Source organism: Clinocottus analis, unplaced genomic scaffold (assembly GCF_023055335.1).
Source record: "Clinocottus analis isolate CAN_PGR_092001 unplaced genomic scaffold, fCliAna1.0.p SCAF_24, whole genome shotgun sequence".
Taxonomy (NCBI): Eukaryota; Metazoa; Chordata; class Actinopteri; order Perciformes; family Cottidae; genus Clinocottus; species Clinocottus analis.
The window spans coordinates 2,114,923-2,139,970 of NW_027175976.1; the positions used below are offsets into that span (position 1 = coordinate 2,114,923).

A 25,048-nucleotide genomic window follows, 5' to 3' on the forward strand; every position below is an offset into this window, starting at 1 on the left:
TTCGTAAACCGGGAACACATTCCTCTGGTGCGCCATGACAGCTACACTGAGGATTATCTTCAGCTCGACTTAAGATCAGACCGGTGTGAGAACTTGTCGGGACACACTTATCTCGCACAGGGTTTGCATTTCACTCGCTAAAAAGCAACAGCCTCGGATGAAAGCATGTGCTGTAACTATATAGATTGTTGAAGGACAAACTGTATAGTTACATTATCTTGTAAAAACAGTGGTTAAACCTGGAAAGATACCTGGAGGGGCAGCGGATATCAAAGAGCTTCCGCAGTGTCGTAAAAGAAAGCCTTCCTCTTCCTCCGTTTGTCCTCCTCTTTCTATACCGCACACCTTTTTTTCCCAGAGGAAACTATTTGCTATTTACAATTAAATAAGGAGGCCTTGAATAAAAATATACTCCCATAGACTCGTTGACTGAATGTCACCCTAATTGCTGGGTTTACATGCACCGCGGGGTCTGCTGTTAGAAGCACAGATAGCGAACGAGCGGGCTCATTAATGGAGCATCCCCGCTGTGAAAGAAATCACAACATTGAGAACTTAACTTTGAAACAGAATGTTTTTTTTTTAATATATAAAAGATTGTGAGAAAGTCGTGCTGAGTCTCATTTCTGCATATAGTCTGTGGTTTTCAACGCAAATACATCATTTCATATTAAAATCCAGTGCTGTGCCGTGTCCCAGTTTCGCCGTATATTGTGCAATATGCAACAAAGCAAGCGTTAAAAATGTAAGGTCGAAAGCAATGACAGCCTCCTCCTCGTTCTCGCTGCAGACTACTTCCAAAACAGACGCGATATTAATGTGACAAACGTTTTCCCACAAACCCTCACTTTGCTTAATTAGCTCTCCACACGAAGGAGAGGGGAGGCGAACCCGATTTGACGAGGTCCATCTTCCAGAACGATGCATTCTTGAGTGACAGCTCACCTCTCCTTCTTTCACTAATGCAGTCTGCAATAAAAACACACGGCGTCATCTCGCTGCAGGGTTATGCGATTCCACCTCGCAGCTTTTATGGCTGCAGACGGTCTCATGGGATGTTGAGACTCCTCTGATCTGGGATTATGTCGGAATTATAATATGTTCAGGGAGTATGAGACTTCCCTTTGGTGCTAAAAAAGGACACCGGGTTTCAATAAAAAAGCAGACTGATTGTGGAGAACTTCTAACCTTTCACGTCGGGCTTTGAAGAGTTTGAACGTAGACCTGAGGTGTGTAAGAGGGACAAGACATGCGTACCGGGCAGATCGCACCCGTTTTTATGAAGTGAGATGAAAAAAGACAAACTCCTGTCTGAAAATAATGAAACAAGGAGGCTCTTTAGCAGTAAACGCTACGGTGGTGTGACCCTTCCTACGGATTTACTTCACCCCGGCTCCTGGAAATGTGTGTTTACAGTAAATCATGCTGAGAGACAGACGAACAGCGGCTCTGGGTGTTTTCACAGATGCATCACGGTACGCTGCCTCTGCAAAGTGTGTTGCCTTAAGGTATAAATCACCTATCCTAACTTTTCATCTCTCTGGATTAGAGCGAGGGCGAGGCCTCTGGAGACACAATTACAGAACGCATGAACAATACCAACTTTAAAGCTGCGACAAAAGATATTCTTACAACAACTGTGAATTAAATTATGAGTAATGTGTAAAGGTAGTGATGAACAGATATGCAAAGTTCACCGTGTTGACTTTTTGTTCACAGCTATCCATCTATCCACCTCTCTGTCTCCCTATCCATCTATATATCTATCTCTCCATCTATCTACCTGATACGGCAGTAGCAGCAAGACAAAAGAGTGTAAAGAAGCAGCCAGCGGTGTGTTTTATTGCTAATGAATTCAATTTTTCATATATGAAAGGGAGAATGTGTTTGTTTAAACATTTCTGTTCCAAGCAGCCTTCACTCATGTCCTTAACCTCCTTAACTCTCCAGAAACATCACCAAGGACTCGACCCCGGTGTCCCTAATGTAGCTACCAACACGTTGATAAAGCCTTGTTTTCATTTTTACCATCTGTCTTGGTCAGTTATCCTCAGGGGCTTCCCTCTCTGTTCCTGTTTAAATAGCACGGCTTACCATGTAAAAGAATTAATCTGGAGGAAAAAAAAGTGTGTATGGCAGGTGGGGGCTCTCATTGCTCTGTCATGACGAGGGATTTCTTGAATGTCTCTCTGCCTCCCGGGCGTCCCTCCCACACTCCCCCTGAGTGGGAGTGGGCTGGACCTCCCTTAATTTGCTGCAAGCTCAGAATGACTTGAATCTGAGTTTTCACGAGAGCCAGAAAGTTTTGGCAACGCACCGCTGCTGCCCGTTGGCCTTCAGACTCGACGGAGATCCGACCCTGGAAGAGGACGCCCAGCTGGATGCTCAGGACATGGAACCAACACTACCTGAATGAAGCATCTCTCCTCTTCGCTATTTGCACTTCTCTGAATCTCCTCAGTGCCAGCAGAGCTTCATACAGCAGAACTCATTAAAGTCAAAGCCAGCAACTTTGTGAGTTATGCACGCTTGAGTCTCATACATGCATGTTAAAGCTTGTTCTCTGAGTATGTGCAGTATGGGGGTTGGTATTGAAATGTGTCTGGGTCTCTCTTTTTTTTTTTATCCATCTCTGTCTTCTCGTTATCTCCCAGAGAAGTCATGGTCCCCTCGCTGCGCTGGCTCCTGCTACTGTGGGGACTTCAAGGTCTTTGGGCACAGGAATACGACGAAGACTATGAGGAAGAGGTGGTGACCACCACCAAGAAGAAGAGCAAACTAAATCCATCCAATTCCATCCCGCAAAATGGCAAACGTGAGTCTTTTATTTATCTATTTTGTACATCTTTTCCACTGACGCTCTTCCTCTGAAAAGTGGTGTTGGATTCATGCAGGTGGCCCATCATTCACTTTTTCCAAAGCTGCTGCCACAGATGTAAAAAAAAACAAAAACAGAACATGATTTTCTCAACAAGGACATCGCTGGAGGATGCAATCCACTTGGATTGATCATATCTCCTGGGCTCCTCAGAGCCATCCATCTCCTGTGTCCTGAGCTCGGTGCTGCGCTACCCAAATGTTTTATTCCCTCACGATCCTTTCGCCCCGGGGGGAATTCTCCCCGTGACATATTCCCATGAAGATGAATGTAATTTATCCCCAACCCATATCAGATCTGTGACCTTCTCCCGCCGCCGAAGGTTGGTGCAGCAAGTTGAGGTGCTTTTATATTCTCTTAAAAACAACAACGATACGACACATTCACAAACTTATCACAGTTTTCCTGAAAAAGGAGCATCGGCTTACTATGGAGGTGAAACCGTCAGTAAATCAAAGGCTCCACGGATGATAATTTATCTACTAACTCTAAACAGAGATGAGAAGATGGCTCGCTCCTTAGTTTCCTTCCTCAGCTCCAGAAGAAAATGTGTTTAATTACTTTTTACCACTCGTCTGATCGGGTAAGCGAGTCGCTAGATTTACTAGCCCAACCTGGCATTTTACTTGCCAAGTAACTTGCAAGTGGGCAATCTTTTTTACTGAATCCTGCATGCACATATTTAAAAAAAAGCCTAGCTCTAGGTTAGCTGGTTCCACTTGTCTCCAGGCTTTATGCTAAGCTAAGCTAACAAGTGTACAAAAATGTCAAACTTCCTTTCTTCCATTTTTGTATTCTGACTTTCTCCTCTTTACATTTCAGCGCTCGCAAGCGAAGCATGCAATTTGGAGTTAGCCTTTCTGATCGACAGCTCAGAGAGCGCCAAGGACAACCATGCCCAGGAGAAGCGCTTCGCCCTGGACGTGATGGACCGCCTGCAGAACCTCCGGCTGCAGACGGGCCGGGGCCTCAACTCCCGGGCGGCCCTCCTGCAGTACAGCAGCCACGTCATCATTGAGCAGACCTTCAAGCAGTGGAGAGGCATCGATGACTTCAAGGCCCGAATCGCCCCCATCGTGTACATCGGTCACGGCACCTACACGACCTTCGCCATCACCAACCTCACCCGTATCTACCTGGAGGAGTCGGACGCCAGCAGCATCAAGGTGGCCGTTCTGCTCTTCGACGGCATCTCGCACCCCAGGAACCCGGACATCTCTTCAGCCGTGGCCGACGCCAAGAACCAGGGCGTCCGCTTCTTCACCGTCGGCATCACACCCGAAGCCAACGCAGCCGCCAATATAGCTCAGCTGCGGCTAATCGCTAGCGCCCCGGCCTCGCGCTACCTTCACAACCTGCAGGACAGGGGTGTTGTGGATAAATTCATCCAAGAGATTGTGAGTAAGAATTATGTACAGATTTTGTTTTGGGAGTCAAAGTCTACTTTTTGATTTCATGCATGATTTGGTAATTTTGGATGAAAATAAATAACGCATTCTTCCTCCTACAAATCAAATATTACACTTAAAAACAACAATTGTCACTTTGTTAAAGGAATACATTGCGGTCTCACTAGACTCCTTTATGTTTTATTTAATTTACGCCCCAAACACCCAAAAGCCTGAAAATATTTCTCATTTACAAAAAACACTTGCAAGACTGTGTGAATTGAATGCAGAGTTATATGCAGAGTGACTTCAGTCAAATTAATAAACTGTTAGCGTCTCTTACGTCTTTGACACCACCCACGCTTCATTTCCTGTCATGTATCCCTGCTGCCATGGTAACAGATCAGCTGTCATCACCTAAGTTATCGCTGTAAAATGAAACGCACTCGTAACATCAACTCAAGTAAGTTGGGTGAAATAATCAAAACTCAATTCCCCCTCGACAGCCACGTGTCAAGTCAAGAAGATGTGACTTTATTTCCAATTGTTCATACCAAGAGATTTGGGTAATTTAAAAAAAAACTTTGCAAGATGATTAGAAGAAACGCTGCGAGCTGACGTCCTGCAGACACGAGCGGCTGCTGGCCGTAACACATGCGGCGCATTAAACTCACTGTTCAACACAGGTGGTACGCATCTGCATATTAAAAGGGGAAAACGTAATAGAAAACTTTCATTGCGGCTTCTACGGCCTCCAAGTCCGTCGTGCAAGAGTCCAGCAGCAGCGGCAGCAGCAGCCAGGCTACAGCCAGACTTTCACTTCAATGCCTCTCAGAACATGCGAGGGAAACATTGCCCCGATTCCACTAATAAATACATGTGGTTTGTGTTTAGTCTCGGGCGAAGTTTCCGCCATTTCCCCTCGTGCAGGGAATGTGGTGAGCTTTGAAGAGAAAAGGCAACCCATGTGGTGAAGAAACGAGTCCTGTCTGTTACAAGAGGAAAGTCCACTCGCAGAATCAGGAGGTCATGCGTCAAACTGAACCCAGGCCAGCTGAGCGCACATTTAATTTGGTGTTTGAGTAGCAGGTGTTTGTGGCTCCACACTGTTCCTATGATGTAACTTTGAGACCAAAATTAACAACTTGCGTCAGATTTTGAACGCGTTTTCTACGATCTCTCGTCTGTAAATGTGTTCTGATTGGATATATACATATATATATATATATATATATATATATATATATATATATATATATATATATATATATATATATATATATATTTGCATTAAGTCTGACAACAGCATGATGTTCTTTTTTTCTTGCTCCACAGACGACGCTGGCGGATGAAGGGGTAAGTCTCCAGAAGTCAGTGTTTCTGCACATTTCCCAATTTGTGCGCCCAAAAGTCTGACTCTCCTTCCCCTGTTTGCAGTGTCCTCTGGCCCAGAGCCAGTGTGCGTGTGACAAGGGTGAGAGGGGAGCCAGCGGCCCTCCTGTGAGTATCCCTCCGACCCAGCATGGAGCCCCATGGAGCCCCAAAGAGTTCATTATTAAATAATGAAATAAGTCATTGACATTTGTACTTAAAATGTTCAAATATCCTAACCAATCACAGCCTCTTGAGCTGGCAAGCTCAAAGACAGCTTTTGTGTATTTAGCTTAACAAGTCTGCTACAACTAGCGACCTAGCAGAGTCACTAGCAGAGACTAGCTAGCGAGGCGGGATTGTGAACTTGATTTCAAACAAGCAGAAAGAGAGACACAACTCTGTGAAGAGTAAAATGGCAGTCTTTCTAGTTTTTGTTGCTCTGCCCAGCAGGTGCCAGCTAACATGGCTAACACCCTCCACACTCTTGTAGCCCAGCTTGTTAGCCGGCTAAGTGAGTCGCTTCAGCAGCCTTTGTACGCTAAATAATGGCCGTTAGTTCCTGTGTCTGTGTGCTGTGTACTCAGTGTACTGTTGTCATTATTTAATAGTAACCTCTCTGCGTGTACATACCGGCGGTCCTCTGCTACATACAGTGACATTGAGACCCTGCTTTTGAAAACCACATGTTGTCTCTTTCGCTGTCCCTTAAAGACCATTACGCCTGAGCCGGCTCGTTATGTAACGCCATAAAGGACAACACAGCTGACAAAAGCACCTTTGATGCTAACACCCTGCGTAATTGAAGGGTTTTGTGGGGGGGTTCAGTAAATCATGTGGTTTTGAGAATCTGTTTCCCTGCAGCAGTGAGAGTAAAGCCGTAAAGTAAATACCCTACATTCCTCTAACCGTATATTGAGAACAGGCCTAAACACATATTTACCTGGAAAATCAGCAGGATCTTGTCTGTCAGTCGAGAGAGCCCTGCCACTCGGGATGGTCTGAGGACACCCGCATGAGATGTTGCACGCATGACTTTCTTTGCCATGTCGCGATGTGAGCTCTCCTTCAATTACACGAAGAAGACCAGCCGCAGTTAGACGCGGCGGTTCCGCTTTGATGTATTTTCGCGGGATGAGAACAGAGCAATTACCCCGTTAAAACCTAATGCCTCGAACAAAAGCTGTTTCACATCGCTGGCAACAGGCGCACACTGGCGGAGGCGGTGTGTGCAGCGCAGAGGCACGCAGACGGGGAGATGCTTGAAAGATAAGAGCATCCACAGTCCACTTCACGAACTGCAGGAACACAGAGAGAAGAGCCAGACACTTGTTCGGGGCGAGTCCTCTCACACACAGACATCATGGAGTCCCCCCGCTGACTCATCTGCTGCCAGATACAATGGCCTTGATTCATGCTGCACTTCAAACATGTTTCCATGAGGCCTGTGAGAGAAGAAGGAAGACTGCTCTATCGTTTTACTGACGGATAACAAAATAATTGCCAAACTTGGAGTGACTTGTTTGGCATTTTGGGAAATGCATTTGCTTTCTTGCCAAGAGTTAGATGAGAAGATGGCTGCAGCCAGCTGGTTGTTTGTGTAGCTTAGCATAAAAACTGGGAACATTGTTCTTTCCAAAGGTGATCAAATCAGCCAAATAGCACCTTAAAAGGCTAATTGACAAGTCAGGCTTCCTGTTTCCCTCTGCTCCTCTGCTCACATATTGATATTTAACAGACATACAAGAGTCATATGTTCTCATCTCCATTCTTGTAAACTTCATTCGTATGACATCATCTCGCAGGTGGCCCTGGACGCTATGATGTTGTCATGCTTTTCCTTTCAAGCTTGGAAACAGGCACACAGATGCTGACACGCCGGTCTATGCTGCACAGCCATCACTCTGAAGCACTTATTTTTCACGTCATTTTCTGCCTAACGGTGCGTCCATGACTTTCTCCTCAGGGCAAGAAGGGTCGCTCTGGAGAAGATGGAAGCCCCGGCTCAAAAGGAGCTAAGGTGCTACCAACTCATTTAACCATGAAATACACAAACGTTGTGCCAGTACAAGACATTGCTGGTGTCAACAAGATGCTTTTCCCCGTTAAACTAAAATCCCTCTTTCCTTCAGGGTGAGAGCGGGCTCAGTGGACTTCCGGGTCGGGAAGGAACAGAGGTGAGCTGAGGGTCTCAGATCCGGTTGATAAGATAAAGTCTCTCACATTAATCATTGCTCTTAAAGGAAAATAGCCTATAGTCTTGTTCTGTGCTCTATGTGGCAATGTTTTGGTTGACTTAACACGACTGTTTTGTACACACAGGGAAAGTCTGGATACAAAGGAGAGAAGGTATAGTATGGATTCTGTTGACGTCGATGCAAAGGCCCCAATGGTTTGTTAACGTATCGGGTTCCCACAATCTGCAACAGTGAGAGAAACTGGAGAATTATGTTTTCCAGACCTGATAGAGTGCCTTGAAAGGGAGCTTGTACTCTGAATACTTTGGAAATATCAAGGCATTTTGTTCTTTTTGTCCATCTGGGTTTAATGTCAAGCCCGACTGCAAGTATCTCCAGTTACTTTTATTTCAAAGGAATTTAATTACATGGATTCCACGTCATCATTTTTTACACAAAATAAAATAAATTGCTCCGAGGAAACGACTTGAACGCACTTGATTGTATGCAAAATGAAAACAAAATGCTATGCTGAGGAGTTCACTTAAGTTGTTTTCCTTCTCTTGCAGGGAGAGAGAGGGGAGTGTGGCACACCTGGAATTAAAGGAGACAGAGTATGTTGCCCTTTAATGTTGTGCGATCTTAAGGCCTCTTTAAGATGAAGTATTGTTTAGGATCTCCATTGATCATGAATATTAAGAAACTCCTATTTTTTAGGGTCCTGAAGGTACCATTGGCCCAAGAGGAAATCGTGGACTCCAGGTGAAATCGCCCTTTTTTCCATTAATTATTGCTGCTACAGTTCTAGAGATTTATATATTTAATCAGCTGTAACGAGCTCGCTAATTAGCACTCTCTGTGTGCTGGTTGAAAACCTAGTCTCTAGCTAACCACAGTGTTTCCAGCTCACATGTTTGTGGAACAAAAGCCCTGAAATATGATCCTCAAAGTTTTGAACGTTTGACAGCCAACCTTTTTTTCTGTGGTGGCTTTTTATATTTCACTTCTACAATAAACTGCTGAGTTGTTTTTTTCACATTGTTATGTTCAGTGTCTTATCCTTGATCGTCTCCATTAACTGCTCCTTTCAACTACCCATGTGTGAACCTTCACACATGTTTCCACGATTCAGGGTACGCTCGGTCCACCTGGTGACATCGGACCTGAGGGGACAATGGGTAAAAAAGTAAGTATTCCTTCATCCTTGATGCCTTTGATATCATGTTTTGAACCAAAGCTTTGAAATCTGGAAGTGTTCAAATACAAAAGGAAACTAAGAAAGAAGCAAATTCACACTTGAGTGAATTCACTTTGTGCCAAAGACAGCCCTTTCCCCTTCTCCAAAACCACATGCATATCTGAAGGATTCAGGGTTTTATGTTTTTTTTTCTAGTCTGGTTTGAATTAACTCTCTTTTATCAATGTAACCGTGTCAGCGGATTCACCAGCACAAAGACAACGAATAACCTTGTTACCTGTGGAGCTGAGAAATGAAAGTGTGTTGCTGCATGTGGAGGAATACACAGAGAGAACACACACGTGACGTAATGATGAAGGGTTTTCTCAGAGTAAGGCGACGTTCTGGAAATTGACATTTAAAATGCATTCAGAGGAAATCCATTCATCACCGGCATCAATAAATAAATAATAATAGCACAAATGTCAAGTAGCCCTACAAACTGATCGGATGCCCCGACTTTTGAACATGTGTGTTATGTTGTGTGTGAGTTATGTCCCGTCACCAGTGGAACATTTGAAACCCCTCATCTGTACCTCATCTGTTATTACCTTGTCAGCTTATTTGTCCATTCCTGCTCTTTAAGACCCCTTTCTCATGTTTTATAACTGCCAATTCTGCCGTGAGTCCACTTTCCCGACGTGTTCCCTCCTTAATTATTTTTGGAAGAATGTCCATGTTGATTGTCTGGCTGTCAATCTATATCACCTGAATGGCAGCCTAATGTCTGGCTTTAAACACTGTCCCAACTTGCTTGAAAGGGCAAGGGAAATGATAAAAAAAAAGTGCCGGTATGCGCATGCTAACATTTCCACACCCTCTCCACGCCTCTCGCGTGCCCTCATGGCGGAGATTTACGGCCTCTGTGTGAATAATTACATTCTTTAAGAATAGATTCCTGACTGGAGGAATGAAGCAGCCCTACAGTACATGTCTGAACCCCCTTAAAATAGTACAATATGAAAAGTAGGAAAACCAGGGAATGGGAGAACCTGGACTGGTTTGGTGGTCATCGGGAAAACTGGACGGCTCTACTGACGTCCCATCGTGTCAAAGTGAACCCAGGGAATCAGACCAACAAGGCCGTGTTTGTGCGTCTGTTTGCGCACTCGTAAATGTCTGTCGCTGCCTGTGTTTCTATAGGGGGAAAGGGGACTTTCTGGGCCGCCTGGAATCCAAGGGGAAACAGGGATGGGCCTTCCAGGTCCCAAGGTAAAGCCTGACTCTCTTGCTTGGAACATTTAAGTCACGAGTCCATAATAATCCACCTACTCGTCGTGTCCCCTCCCGCTACACAGGGGGATGTCGGCTACCAGGGGCAAATTGGGCCCCCTGGTCCTCCGGGACTTGGCGAGCATGGACTCCCGGTGAGTAAGACACACACACACACACACACACACACACACCTCATACCAAGGCTACATTTCTTGGCAGTGCAACGTTAATGGACCCTTCGCTAAGCCCCAGCACTGATGCTGTTGTCTAGCTGTCACGCTTTCCATTGTAGCACAATGAGCTCCGTGTTATTGAAATAACAACACGGACGATCCATCATCAAAATGCATTGTTGTTTTTGAAGCAGCGTCTTTGATTTTCCTCTTGAATGGAAATATTTCTAAACTAACCTGTCGTCCCAAAAACTAAATTAGTTAGTGAATTATAGGAGCTTGTATCCCATCTTTATTCAAGAGCCTGACCTTTCCATTTGATAGCATGATTCATTGAGTTTCCATTCAGATTGTGTAGTGCTTTTCCTCAAAGCCGTGTCCTTGCACTCTAATAGCCCCGGCTCGAGCTTGGGTTCGCTTCTTCTTGAACTGTATGCTTGCACTCAGACGTACTGTTGCTCGCACAGATTTCCTGCAATCCAGCTTCAGCCCTTCTCCTCACACTCCCCACTCCCCAAATTCCCCACGCAACAGAAAGCCAGGTGTCGTGTTGAGCAATGAATTGATCCTCGCCTCGTGGCCTGCACCTACAAAATGTCACTCAAAGAGACACTTAGCAGGTAGAAACTCAAAATGACCTCACAGAAATACAGAACAACTCCAAAAAAGACCCCAAAAAGACCACAAAAGAGATGCAAAACAACTATGAAAAGATAAAAACAACCACAATCAAACACAAAATGACCACAAATACACACACAACAGCTTTACAGTGACACAAAATGATCTTAAAAAGAGGCTGCACATTAAGATAGCAAGGACGCTAACTCTTTGAACTCACTTTAGAGCACACAAACACTCTTTTGCTGTTTTCGCTGTTGTGAGTTTTCAGTGGTCACTTGCATTGCTCTGTTTTCCTCAGGGGCCTCAAGGGCCACAGGGATCCCAAGGAGAGAGAGGACAGATAGGAGAAGGTCTCCCTGGACCAAAGGTGAGTTTGTTTGTTTGATCCGGGTGTTGGGGCTCACAGTTTCTTCTTGGCACACCTGCACCCAAACCTTTTTTTATAGCTTTGACCCCTTTGACCCCATTTCATGCGTTCAATTTCAATTTGTCAACCTCACCTGACTCGCTCAAAGGCCCCGCCCGGCCTCCAGATTCCAGAGGGTAATGACAGGGCATGGACAGTGTGGATGATTACAAGAGATGATAACACGACACAGAAGTTCCACGAGACGTCCGCGGCTCTCATTAGCGCCGCTGTGTTCCCCTCTGAGAGCTCGCCGGTGCAGGAACGAGAGGGGAAACAGCCAGGACGCCTTGTGACGTGATGGAGAGGAAGCAATGAGTCTGTTCCTGTGTCTGCCTCCACTCAGGATGCACAGACACACACACACACACACACACACACACACACACACGCACACACACACACACATACAGGTGCACAACACATGCTTCGAATCCAAATATGAGAAAATGAGAATAAATGAAAATGAAAATAAATGTGATGAGAAATCTGAATTGATAGAGATCCTTCCACACGGCTGGTTTGGATGTCTAACAAGTCAAATATATATATATATATATATATATATATATATATATATATATATATATATATATATATATATATATATATATATATATATATATAATTCACACAAGTGCCTTCCACCCACCCGCTTTCTAAATATTGTAGAAAAAACACATTTTTATGCCTCCATGCCGGTGACATTATGTTTCAGGGCTATCTGTCCGTCTATTCGTCAATAAATTGGTATCAAATATGTTAAAAAAGAAGAAGAAATAATTAGCTAATATTCCTTGATTTGTCTACTCAAAGGTAAATGAGCTCATTACTCATGTTCACAGTCTTCTTCTGTGGTATTTGTCGTAGCCTTTACCACATTTTATTCACAAAACGGGGCAAATATGTACAAAAATATAACAAAATAACCTAAAATGTTGAATAGAAAAGCCGTAGATGTTTGTGCAGCGTGTTGATCTTCCCCCAGGCGTGTACTTTAAAGTCCCCCGTCACAGTCCCTTCACTGCTTTGTAGTATCCGAGTCTCTTTCACACTAAACACAGATGTGTTTGTACATCCACCCCGATGCCGTGTCAGCTGTACCAAGTGAACACACCGCTCCCCAACAACACCAAACCGTCTGTTGTTTTGATGAAGGCAGACACAAAGGTGATTAAGTTAATGGAGTGTTATTCACAACGGGAATCCTTTGCTTTCTCCACGATGTCACAACAGTGTGGCTTTACATCAGAAGGCTCAGTCCCTATAATTCAGGTAAAAACTATACTTTTTTTCCACTTCCCCTCCACACCTTCATCTGATTTATCATTCGTCAACTTTTCCAGCTCGTTTCCACTCCCGAACAGGAGGTGGTATATCTCGTACCTTTAGATTGGCCTCGGGGGCGCTCGTTTTTCTTCTCGCAGGTGGCGTTCATGTTCTTCACATGGCGTGTCTCGACAGGCTCCGGATTCACAGGAGCTCGGCATCGGTCTTATCTCCTTCTTTTCCACATCATTAGCACCTTGGCTTATGTGCAAAAAGATTGCTGAGTTAAGCTTTTTTGACAAAAGCAGCATCGCTGATAAATGTTAGAATAAACCAAGCTGAGGCTGACCGTGTTTCACAAAACGATTTCTGAACTGGCTGGAAAACATGTCGGCGGGCATATAAACATCATGCTCTTAGAAACAATAAGCTAATAGGCTAATAAGTAAGAAACATTTGTTATATTTGTTATATATGTTACATTAAAAATCATAAAAAACAAACAGTCGATCAGAGAGCTCATGTAGCTCCATGTGGGTATCAGATTATGCAAAAGAGTCAAAATCCAGATCCTCTGTCTGTCTGACCGATCAAAGAAACTGAGAATGGCCGACTTCCTCTTACGCTGCCTGTGTGTTCATGTATTTTCTGCTACTCCTGCTGTCCGTCTCCGCAGGGCGAGCGAGGCTTGGACGGGCCGCGAGGGATCAGAGGACAGCCGGGCGCCGGCATCAAAGGCGGGAAGGTAAGAGTGCAGAGCGGCTGTAAATAAAACGCCTTCACACGAGCACGGAGACAAAGCCCGAGTCCTGGTGCAGGGAGAAAAGCAGTCAGCGTCTCCGCTGAAGCATTCAGCGTGGTGTAGACGAGGTCGCAGTGAGTCAAGGTCAGAGCCCAGTGTAGGAGGAGTGCCGCTTTGGTTTTTTGGGCTGTGGGGAAGCTACAGCTCTGCACAGACACAGGAAGGTCTGGCCCTCCTTTAGCACAGTGACATGATGAAAACGCAATTTACAGTTATGTCGCTGGAACAATAAATGAAACCCCAGAAAGAAAAAAAGACAACGTGGTTCTTATTAAAAACAAAGATGGCGTTGACAGTTTTACTGCGTAGCCCGGTGCTGAAGTTCATCACGGATAATTGCAATGTTTTTGTGTGGTAATGTCAAACCAGCGCCCAGGGGCTTCTCCTGTGCATTAACATGGCCGGTTTACGGCTTTAATGTTGCATGTGACGGATGAAACGAAGTGTAAAAATACTTTACCGTACGCATCCGTTACTGAGCCAGGAGGAAATGCACAGGATCTTGGCAACGAACTGCTTTACATTTGGGTGCTTTCCACGTAATAATAAATCATGAAATGTTCCCGTTGGCATCCGCGTTTGATGCTCCGGCATATCGACACTGAACACGCTGTAATCATCATTAACCGCCCCGCGTATCTGGATCTGCAGGGGGATTTCGGGCCTCCAGGTCTTCCAGGGCCCCTCGGCCTCCCAGGAGCAGGCATACAGGGCGAGAAGGCAAGTGCTGGGCTGAGACGACGCCCACTTTGGCGTAAACTGCTGCACAATTACACTTTTGCATGTTGCTCCTTGATCCCAAGAATGTAAATAAGTATTTTTAGGGACTGTACAGAAATGGTTGCGTCGGGGAAGGGACCATAACCTTTTTTTCAACCTGTTTTTTAATGAATAATTCCAAATAATAGAAACAACGACGGATTAAATAACACAATCCAGAATTTGTATGAAGCCAGTCGGACTGAACGAGCAACAGGAAGTGCAAAAAATTCTCATTTCCTGATTTTCTTACTCATTCCTGCTGCTATAGCCATAATTCGTGCGATGCTAACGGCTATATTAGACCAAACTCCCAGTGGCCACATTGCATTGTGGGTAATGTGTAAGCACCAGAGTTTGACGAGGAAGAAATTGTAAGAAAAAGTCATATGTCTGCTTCTACTTCATCGATATTGATCCTTTTTTGAATGTTACAGCAGTGCAGATCAGTGCACTGCTTTTTTTAGCTTAATAATGCCAAATTTTACTTTTGCAACAAGCTGAATATGTTCAACGACTTAAAACTGTAATGAACCATGATGTGTTTTCAAACTTGTCCTCCTGTCATTCATTTTGCACAGTCCCTTAGCCGTCCAGTTTTGACTTTGTGTTATTTTTTAGATGGATTTTGTCTCTTTTTATGAGTCTATTAATCCCTGCAGGGCGTTGAAGGACCACGGGGTCCGCCGGGGGGCCGAGGCCTGCAAGGCGAGGGCTTTCCTGGACCCAAGGTTTGCACCTTCACTCAATTCACAATGTTAGCTCAATTCCATGTCGTCAGCATCAAGACCCAATGTTTTAGTTTAAAAGCTGCACCTCAACGCGTGAGCGACGGTGTTTAATAAGATCTGCTGTCCGGTCTCTCACAGGGGGACCAAGGTCTGCCTGGAGAGGTCGGCTCCACCGGAGAGCGAGGGGCCGGAGACCCCGGATCTAAGGTGGGTGAAGACTCGCATCAGCAGCAGACGTGTATACTTGTACGGCGCTTCGATTTACCACACATCCACGAATCTGTCCTCAGGGCGAGCCGGGGTCCACGGGGCTGTCCGGCCTGCCGGGTCTGCCGGGGGAGGACGGAGCGCCCGGACAGAAGGTTAGCTTCAACCACCACCTGCTGCGTCTGCATGTTTCCTTCCCTCCGAAAGTAATCCAGTTGGTCTGTGTCTGCAGGGTGAGCCGGGTCCTGTCGGGTTCAGGGGGTCAGAGGGGGCACCTGGAATCGGCACCCAGGGTGAGAAGGTAAAACAAAAAGTGTCACTTCCTGCTTACTTTTTTGCGCATGTCTCGCACCAGGACTTTGCTGAGCTCTCTATAATGAGGGACGTCAGATTAACTGTATACCTAACGTGATCTTTCAGGGCGACCAAGGCCAAAGAGGAATACGGGGCTTGACGGGGCCACCTGGCATCGCCGGGCCCTCCGGACCAAAGGTGAGGAGCTGTGGAGCTTGATTAGTCGATATGTTTTGAGGTGAAACTCTGCCCGCGGCCTGCTGGAAGCGCCGTGATGGTGAGGAGAGATCTGAATTAATGACTCTGACCTCTTGTCTTCTTCAGGGAGAACTGGGGACACAAGGCAGGGGGGGTTTACCCGGTCCACCGGGCCGCTTCGTCTCCGGGCCCAAGGTAACCGCTCCCAGAAAACATCGATAAGAGACAATTATTCCTTAAAACAATTTAGAATAAAGCGGAAGACTCTCTTGGCACTAGTGACTGTTTCTAGTTAACGTGTTTTCCTTTTTTTATATGTGAAACTGCTTTATATTTAGTGTTTTTTTACTGGTTTGAATCACTTGTCTCAGAGAGAAGGACACCTAAGGGGGAAACTTTATAAACGGTGAACACTGAAGGAATCCTAACGAGGAAGAAGCAGACTGCAGTGCTTGGTGAAGACAGAAACTCCCATGATCCCCCGCTGCTTTACGATCCCCAAACTCCGCCGAGACCACCGGCTTGATTTAAATACAATGTTCATCTACTTAAAATAGAGCAGTGGGAAGGGGATGTGGCTCCTTTGTGGGTGAAAACCTGTCCTTTCATAATCTCATCACAGGTTTTGTGTAACTTGTACGATACGTGCCTTCATCATGAATCTAGAGCTGATGAGCGCTATCGTGTGTTTCAGGGGGATTTGGGCCCGAGTGGTCCTCCTGGTCCGATTGGCGAGACCGGCTACGGACTACCTGGGCCAAAGGTAACAGCCGTCACCAATCTCTGCTCTAACAACACAACGCGTGTTCAAAATGTGATGCTTTGCACGATACAGAAGCAATCGGGAGGAGCAGAAAAGCACGTGTGCGTCGCTTTGAACGTCCGCCTGTAAATCACTTTGTATCCTTTTGCCTAAGTGGATTATTTGTCCGCCTGTAGGGCGACCGTGGAGATTCAGGCCCTGCAGGTCCATTCGGTCCCAAAGGAGACGGCTACCCCGGCCCCGTGGTGAGGAACTGATTTAGAGACTCATAAATCTGTTCATTCATTCCACCCACACATTATTCTGTCGCCCATCCATCTGTCTTTTGCTTGTCTTATCCCACCCATCAATTCCAGCCCTATATCCACATTTATTACTACAAGTTACAGTACCTGTCCCTCATAAACCTCTTCCCTAATCAGGACCATAGCGAGGAGACAGTCGGGGAATCAGATCCAGGACAGAGCAAAGGGAAATCTGGGCTACGGACATTTAAAGGACTAGTTCAACATTTTGAAGAATAGGAATTTATTTACTTATCGTTTCCAAGTGTTCTTATTGTTAACAGCTGGATTAAATATAACAGAATACAGTTAATTGGTTTCAGCTCGTTATAGAAAACGCGTCCTTGGATTAGATTATCAAACAAACGATGAATCATAGTTATTTGTGTTTGGACTTAGAAACCCTGAATGCACTGCTACTATATGATGAAGACAGTGTTTTCTTTTCATAAGCTACATTTTTTGCGGGCGGTTGTACGCGGTGGTTTGTAGAATTGTATCGTGAAACCAAGGCTTAGAGAAAACCAATCATAACGGCGATGATGTCATCATTACATAGTTCGATCAACATCTACTGCTTCATGAAACTTTAAATGAGCTCTCTAATAATGACAGTATATTGTTTTGTGTATTCTGTACACAAACCACAGCACAAAGACAACACAAAGTCCTTAAAAACTTCACCGTCTGAGAGAGTATTCTACCTCCGTGTGTTGTTCAGGGCCCTCCTGGTCTGCCTGGACTTTCTGGAGAACCCGGACAGGAAGGACTGGGCATCCCCGGACCGAAGGTGAGAACCTGGATCCGTCAGATCCAAAGAAACGTTTGTCAAGGAAGTGACAAATGAGAAGCGTTCATTCATTCATTCGAGGAAGCGCGATCCTGCGCCGCGCTGGCCTCATTTGATTGATGGATTGTAAATTGCTGTGTTTGCTCGCTCGCAGGGGGACGTCGGCTTCAGAGGGCTGCCTGGTTTACCCGGACCTCCGGGCGAAGGCCTCCAAGGACCTCTGGTACTTCATAGCTTTTCACATTTCACTGTTTCCGCAAACACCCGCCAAGAAACAACACTGCGTTGTGTTTAATTGCGCGGAAACCGCAATTTGACACACGACCAAGTAGACGTGATTGAGTCACATCCTCTGAAGGATTACCGCTTTGCTGCAGTCAAAGAGTTCCAGAAACGAAGGGGGAAAACCGCTCTGTCTTGTGTGGGAACATGCCGACCACAGGGGCCTTATATTCTAAAGGCTGACAGTTCATTTGTTTCGGGTATTCATCTCCATTTCCCCTGCAGCGCTCTGACACACTGGTGCAGAGAGTGAGTCTCCACAGATGTTTGTGTCTGATGAGAAGCAACACCCACATGTCCCCAAATGCCCCATCCAGAGTCCCTGCAGGGCTGCAGACCAGTGTTTCTGCAGGTCCGGGCGCCGTCACGGGCACGCAGAGCGAGCGAGCGAGGCGGCGTTTAATTGAGGACTCAACGAAAGCCGTCCCGTTGGCAGACTCCAGCCGTTATCCCCGCTGAGAGAATGCTGCTGTCAGAAATTCCTGAGTCAGGTTCATAAGACGGGGATAATCCTCACCTTGGAAATGCTTTTTTTATGCCGAGATATATGACAGGCTCATATAAAAGTTATATCTGTTGCACATGCGCCTCAAGTCAAGTTAAGGATTTTATTTATGGAGCAAAAATATTGTTACACGCTGCTTTCTGTTAAGAAAGTACTTTTTTTGCAGTAATGTGTGTCAAATACCAGTATAGTAGTATTTGGTATTGTCTAAAAAGATCATGGAGTATTTGATCATCACGCTGTATTCAAGAAACCATAAACACACGTTTACGATGAGGTCATGTATCAAGTGAGAAGTCTTCTGCTTGCAAGATTTTCTGAATAAATAGGAACTTTGAGATCTAGGTCCGCCTACCAGTGATGTGTAAGAGAGGGCCAATGCGTGGGGGATTCATGTGGTAAAGAGAAAATACTCACTGTGTCTCTGGGCTGCAGGGTAACCCGGGCCGGCCCGGCCCTCCAGGGCCAACGGGGCCCCAAGGACAAGGAGTCCAAGGACCAAAGGTAGGCACACTATTGCCCTCCTTATAGGAGTGCATGCATCTATAAACTCTTCCCTGCACATGGTCCTTAATTCCCGTGTTTGCTTCAGGGGGAGCAGGGGTCCCAGGGCGTGACGGGGCCGCGGGGGATTCCCGGAGAAGGTTTCCCTGGAGCTAAAGTGAGTCGCCATGTTGAGCAGAACTCAATGCCGGTTTGTGACGCGTCCTGATCGCTGACTTTTTTTTTTGTTTTTGCGCGGCAGGGGGACCGCGGCTCGTCGGGGGAGAGAGGGCTGAAGGGAATCAAAGGAGAGCTGGGAGATTCAGGAACGCCTGGGCAGCCTGTGAGTGACCCTCATGACGCTTCGCGCTCTGATCCTTATCGCTCCATGTGCAGCAAATGTTCGTCTCCTTCGCAGTAATGCAACCACTGTGTCTCTCACCTCAGGGCCGAGCCGGGGTCAAAGGTGAAGCCGGCCTCACTGTGAGTCTTCTTTTATCTACTTTTTCCAGTGTTGAAATGTAACATGTACTCAAGTAGAACTTGGAGGTACTTGTACTTCACTTGTGTATTCCCGTGTCATGCTATTTCATGTCATGTGTCCGACAGCTTTAGTTACGAGTTACTTCTCATGTGACCTTTTTCACGCCCTTCCTGTCCAGTGAAAAGCATTCATCTCCAAATTTGGTGATTTTTGATTTGTAATCTTTGTGATAAACTGGAGGATGAAGCGCTCCCTGAAAACATATCGCTATTTTTACCCACGTAAAGGATCTTGATACTTCTTTCACTCGCTGATTTTTTTCGGATGCCGCTCGTGTTTATTTTTACCCTCAACGCTGTGTGTGTTCATTTCAGAGAGAGGACATCATACGGATGATCAAAGAGATCTGCGGTAAGGTATCTTGTGATCTTTGCAATATTCATTTCACATCTCGGTATTGACCCGGCAGCGCAGATGTTACCGGAGACGATTCCCTTTGTGAATCCGAGCCACTGTCTCGTCTTATCTGTGAGCCGTTGGATCAGATTTCGCGGCGGTCGACCTCGTCAAAGTGACGTTTTTCACCGTGATCTCGTGCGATGTGCTTCCAGGATGCGGGATCAAGTGTAAGGAGCGGCCCATGGAGCTGGTGTTCGTCATTGACAGCTCGGAGAGCGTCGGCCCGGAGAACTTTGAGATCATCAAGGACTTTGTGAACGCGCTGGTGGACCGGGTGACGGTGGGCCGCAACGCCACCCGCATCGGCCTGGTGCTGTACAGCCTGGAGGTGAAGCTGGTGTTCAACCTGGCGCGCTACACCACCAAGCAGGACATCAAGCAGGCCATCAGGAACATCCCGTACATGGGGGAGGGCACCTACACCGGCACGGCCATCCGCAAAGCCACGCAGGAGGCCTTCTACAGCGCGCGCGTGGGCGTCGGCAAAGTGGCCGTCGTGATCACCGACGGGCAGACGGACCAGCGGGAGCCCGTGAAGCTGGACATCGCCGTGCGAGAGGCGCACGCCGCCAACATCGAGATGTTCGCCCTGGGCATCGTGAACACCTCGGACCCCACGCAGGCCGAGTTCATGAGGGAGCTCAATCTGATCGCCTCTGACCCCGACAGCGAGCACATGTTCCTCATCGACGACTTCAACACGCTGCCAGGTGAGAGAGAGCGCTTCGGTGGTGCTCAGCGGGCGACACGAGGCGTCCCGAGTGGCTCTGACTTCCCCTCCCCGTGTCTTTCTCTCTCTCAGCGCTGGAATCCAAGCTGGTCAGCCAGTTCTGCGAGGACGAGAACGGCGCCCTGATATACAACCGAATAACCAACGGCTACAACAACGGCAACAACGGCAACAACGGCAACGCGGACGGCAAATACGCCGTCGGCAGCTACGGGTACCAGCTGGCGACGGGGCAGCAAGTGCTGAGCGGCCGTCAGTCCGGCGCCGGCGCCCAGAGCCAGGGAGGCCGGGTCGAGACCGCCGTGCACGGCGGCAAAGGATCCAGCGCAGGACAAGTACGGAGCACATGAGTGGACGCACGTTGCATGAAAGTCATGAAACTGTTTTAACACCGCTGGTTTTGTCACCGCCAGGGAGGAGGAGGGCAGCGCGTGTTCACCGAGACACACGTGGGATCCGGGCGCGGGGACACATTTCACACCTCAGTCATCAGAACTCCTGCTGAAGAGGACTCCTCCAGTACGCGAGGCTCCTCCTCTTCCTCCTCCTCATCTTCTTCTTCTTCTTCGACAAGAGTTACCACGTCATCCTCAGGTGTCGCCATATCGCACGAGCCTGCACTGAGGCCAGCTCTCCCCAAAGGTACAGACAGTCTATTCTGCTTTTCTACGTTTTAGATGATTCATTATTGATTGGCCGGCGCAGGCAGAGGCACGGCACGGTCACAAAGCGGAGAGCTCGACCACAACAAACACGGCAATGGTGATTGCAGAGAAACGCTATATCAGCAAAAGAAAACAAGCAAAGCCGCTTCCTGTAAACGACTCCTCGGGCAACAGAGCATTAATCCATCGAACCTCCAGGTTCCTTTACAATCAAACAAGCAACGGCGTTTGCCTTTCATCGTAGCGGCTGCAGTAGTGCTTTTAAATGCATCATCCCTCCAAATGTGTTCAAAATAGCACTTTCCTCAGAGACACGTTTGAATGTTAAAAAGGTTAGATTGAACGTGAGGATAAAAACCTGTGGTTGAGTGTTTACCAGCTGCTCTTTAACACCGTGAGAGATCATGATATGAGGCTTAAAGGGATTTAATTTACCCCTCGACACACGTGGGCCCATTTTTATCAACCCTCACATCACTACGCATGAGATATTACACACTTATGAGGTCTCCAGGAAGCCAATGAAGGAGTAAAAATGTATTTAGCTGAAATTTAAGAATAAGGTCCTTTTTTCAAAAGACTTAGTGTAAATTATCCAGTGGAAAACTGTACATTGGAAATGTATTTACCGGACAAAGTGCAAAATTAGGCTAAAAATAGTTTGATCCCTCACTACCGCTCCACCCGTCAGATGCTAAGTAACACAACACACTCCTGAATGCATCATCTCGTGGAGTTTGTGTCTGATCTCTGCTGTGATGTCACCTGACAGATGTATGTGGCAGCAGTGTGATGAGTGCTTTGTGATTGACAGGCTCAGTAATGAGGTCGTGTAGGTGAGGGGGAGCAGGAGAGGGAAGCCAATTATTTTTTGACGCCGTGCGGATGATTTTCATCGCATCTTCCATTTTCTTCCCGCAGAGACCGTACCTCTGGACCCCCGCTGCGGCCTGGTCCTGGACCAGGGCACGTGCCGCGACTATAACATCCGCTGGTACTACGACAAGCAGGCCAACGCCTGCGCCCAGTTCTGGTACGGAGGCTGCAACGGCAACAGGAACCGCTTCGACACAGAGGAGGAGTGCAAGAGGACGTGTGTGATGGTCTGACCCACCGGTCAGTCCCACGGCTCATGATTTATGTCAGTCACACCTGTTTAACGGCAAAAACCTGTCAGTTCCTTTCATCTTTTTTTTCTTTTTTTTTTCGCAATTTCCCTCAGTCGAATTGAGTCTGTGACAATTTTATCGGATCCAAATGTTCCGAGGTATTGACTCGTATGCTCTCTCTTTCCAGGAGGCCGACTGCAGGCATCTGCCTTACATCTGCTATAAATACTTCAAGGAGGGGCAGCTAATCCCAGCCGTTTTTTTTACAGGGTTATGTAAAGTTTCTGCACAATCCTCGGGCATTTACATGTACTGGGATGTCTTGCTTACATTTCAGTTTCTTGTACGACTTATCGATGATGATCCTCTAATTTCAGTGAGCGGGAGCGCAGCTCTGATAGATACCTCCGCTTGTTTCAGTTTTTTTTTATTCCAGCATCTAACGCACAAGATACTCCATCGCTCCTACTCAGGAATACAGATGAGCACTCTCACTCCGTGTGTCCGCTTCCCGAACCTCTCGGACGTGATTGTGTGTTTCATTCACAGACCGTGAGTGCTGAGGTTGTGAAAAAAGTGGACTGGCCAGTAAAAAAAAAGCCTTTTTAAAGACAGAATCACACGTCAGCCAGTCAGCCAGAGAGAGTATAAATCACTGTATACGTGCAAGAGCCAAAAACACACAAATGAAGCTTCTCATCACTTATAATAATACAATATAGTTTGTTCTTTTTTCATATAGAAAAATGACTGATGCTCTGTAACTTCATGAAATAATTGTGTGTGCTTGAATGTGTTTGTTTTTATTATTTTATTTTCTGAATGAAAATGTGATGTTTTGTGTTTAACATGATTGCATTTCTTTCTTAACACTAACGGTCTCCACTTGTTCGACAGTAAACTGATGCCCTCTACTGGGTGACACGGGCTGATGGCACTGAACTGCCACACACTTGTTCTTCCATTGTTGAGCTTTGTCACCACGTTAACCAGCTGTGCTGACTGTCAACCCGTATTGTAGACAACGTTTGATGTCAAACATTTATAATAAATCTGATCCAAACTAATATATGTGTGCAGTGGCATCACGTTCATGGTACTGCATGCACATTATATTAGCTTTGTTGGCTTCGTATGAAGCTAGACTGGATTATAGTGTCCAGCGGTAGGTGTTATTTATTGTTTTAATCAACATTGTAGAAATATAAACATGTTGACTGGATGTTTATGGTTTGAAACATTTATATCCTGATATATTTGGGAACTGCAAGTTTAACTTTTAGTGTCGCGATTTCTTATTCTTAAATTGGTGGAAATAATAAGATTCTATTAAGATATTGAACGTTTATTCCTTATGTTTTGACCCTTACATTATTTATGGTTAAAGGAGTTGTGTTGTCAGTATTTGAGGGTATTGGTTGTTGCTTTCTTTTAAAAGAGCAACAAAGGCTTCAAACCTCTTCCCCATCTCTTCATTTTCATACCAAACATGTTTTAGAAATCTGCTTCAACTTCAGTCCATCCTCTGCATTATTTTGACACACTTTTGATGTCAAAAGCCTGAACGTATTGTCAACAAATAACACTAAGAATCCCGCTCTGGACGGTCGCGGCTGTCACGGCTCGAATTCAGCCAGCGCTAACGTTAGCGCGCTAATGAAGCTAACTAGCCAGCCACTGAAAAAGTGAATGCTTCGTCTCCACAAACACTGTTTCACAGCGTGGAAAAGCACATTGCTGTGAACAAATAGTCAACGACAGCTCATTTCACGTCCACAGATAAAAGAGAACAGGCTTATATCCGCTTTGACCTTGATGATTCGGACGGATTTAACGACGTAGACGGCGTTTCGAGGCCTTTTTATCTATGAAATGACAATTTATTTATTTTTAATTTGGGAAGATGTGCCATTATTAACACCAGCAGAAGCACAGTCATGTCTTTAAGTTAAGTGTGCAATTACTCTTGAATGTACTGCCGCTTTGGGGGAAGTGTCAGAGTTTTCTCACGCAGAAATCTGCTCTCCCCTTCTGCTTAAATTACATGTTAGACAAGTAGTCTGATCTATCTTTAGTGCTGCCCACGGGAGAAATCTTACCTAACTCTACACACTCCTCACACCGTATCGGACCACAAAAACAAGACTGAACAATACAATATCTTATTGATCCAGACACATCTTTGTTTTTGTTGACATGTACTAAAATGTGTGTCTGAGCAAATTGACATAATTTATCTTTAAGAAGAAAGGAAACGCTGAGTAAACATTTTCAGCAGTGGAATGAGCTGAACTGTTTTTAACGGGTTTAACAAACTCTGACACGGTCGCACAACCAAGCAGCTGGACAATAACACACCACATGGGGGGAAGGAGGCGTGCTGATTGGTGGACAGAACAGCTTCACCTGTTTCTCTGCACAGCTGCTGCACCCAAACTTTTCTGGTCTTTTTTTAGCTCAATGTTTTTGTGCACTTCAATCTCACTTTAATAACGAGGATGAGATAGAAACAATACGACTTTCCATCGAGTTTGTTGGTTGCTTTGAGGGATTGTAGAGAGAGAAAAGTGATGAAGGAAAGCTTAAAAATACCAATAAATCTTAAACATGAAACCTAGAATAAAAATGTGTGGATTTTAGTGGAAAATCTTTCGCCATTATTGAAGAAAAATACCCAATTTGCTGATTCAATTGTTGTATTTGAGGTTTTTCTTTATCATATTGGATAGTAAATGGAACATTTTGGGTGTTAGTACTGTTGGTTG

The 25,048-nt window shown here is 45.9% G+C and overlaps 1 protein-coding gene across 1 annotated transcript; it reads left to right on the forward strand.

Moving 5' to 3' along the window:
• Positions 1–1,803: 1,803 nt before the first annotated feature.
• LOC137793950 (collagen alpha-1(XXVIII) chain-like) lies at positions 1,804–23,539 on the forward strand. Its single transcript, XM_068590426.1, has 37 exons — positions 1,804–1,833; positions 2,462–2,514; positions 2,655–2,815; positions 3,701–4,275; positions 5,602–5,622; positions 5,704–5,766; positions 7,604–7,657; positions 7,770–7,814; positions 7,960–7,986; positions 8,384–8,428; positions 8,532–8,576; positions 8,947–9,000; positions 10,195–10,263; positions 10,350–10,418; positions 11,362–11,430; positions 13,415–13,483; positions 14,192–14,260; positions 14,962–15,030; positions 15,169–15,237; positions 15,321–15,392; positions 15,470–15,538; positions 15,658–15,729; positions 15,856–15,924; positions 16,424–16,492; positions 16,669–16,737; positions 17,498–17,566; positions 17,721–17,789; positions 18,789–18,857; positions 18,946–19,014; positions 19,099–19,179; positions 19,284–19,319; positions 19,695–19,731; positions 19,932–20,489; positions 20,582–20,844; positions 20,923–21,151; positions 22,096–22,290; positions 22,471–23,539. Exons 3-36 carry the CDS (start codon positions 2,662–2,664, stop codon positions 22,281–22,283), a joined length of 3,654 nt encoding a protein of 1,217 aa, XP_068446527.1. The 5' UTR covers positions 1,804–1,833; positions 2,462–2,514; positions 2,655–2,661; the 3' UTR covers positions 22,284–22,290; positions 22,471–23,539.
• Positions 23,540–25,048: the final 1,509 nt, after the last annotated feature.

Bases quoted from the DNA above. Each gene is read 5' to 3' on its own strand.
- LOC137793950 (XM_068590426.1), top strand. From the start codon at position 2,662: ATGGTCCCCTCGCTGCGCTGGCTCCTGCTACTGTGGGGACTTCAAGGT. The intron at 8,577-8,946 runs GTGAAATCGCCC...TCCACGATTCAG, and splicing joins GAGGAAATCGTGGACTCCAG to GGTACGCTCGGTCCACCTGG. The intron at 15,238-15,320 runs GTGGGTGAAGAC...ATCTGTCCTCAG, and splicing joins CCGGAGACCCCGGATCTAAG to GGCGAGCCGGGGTCCACGGG.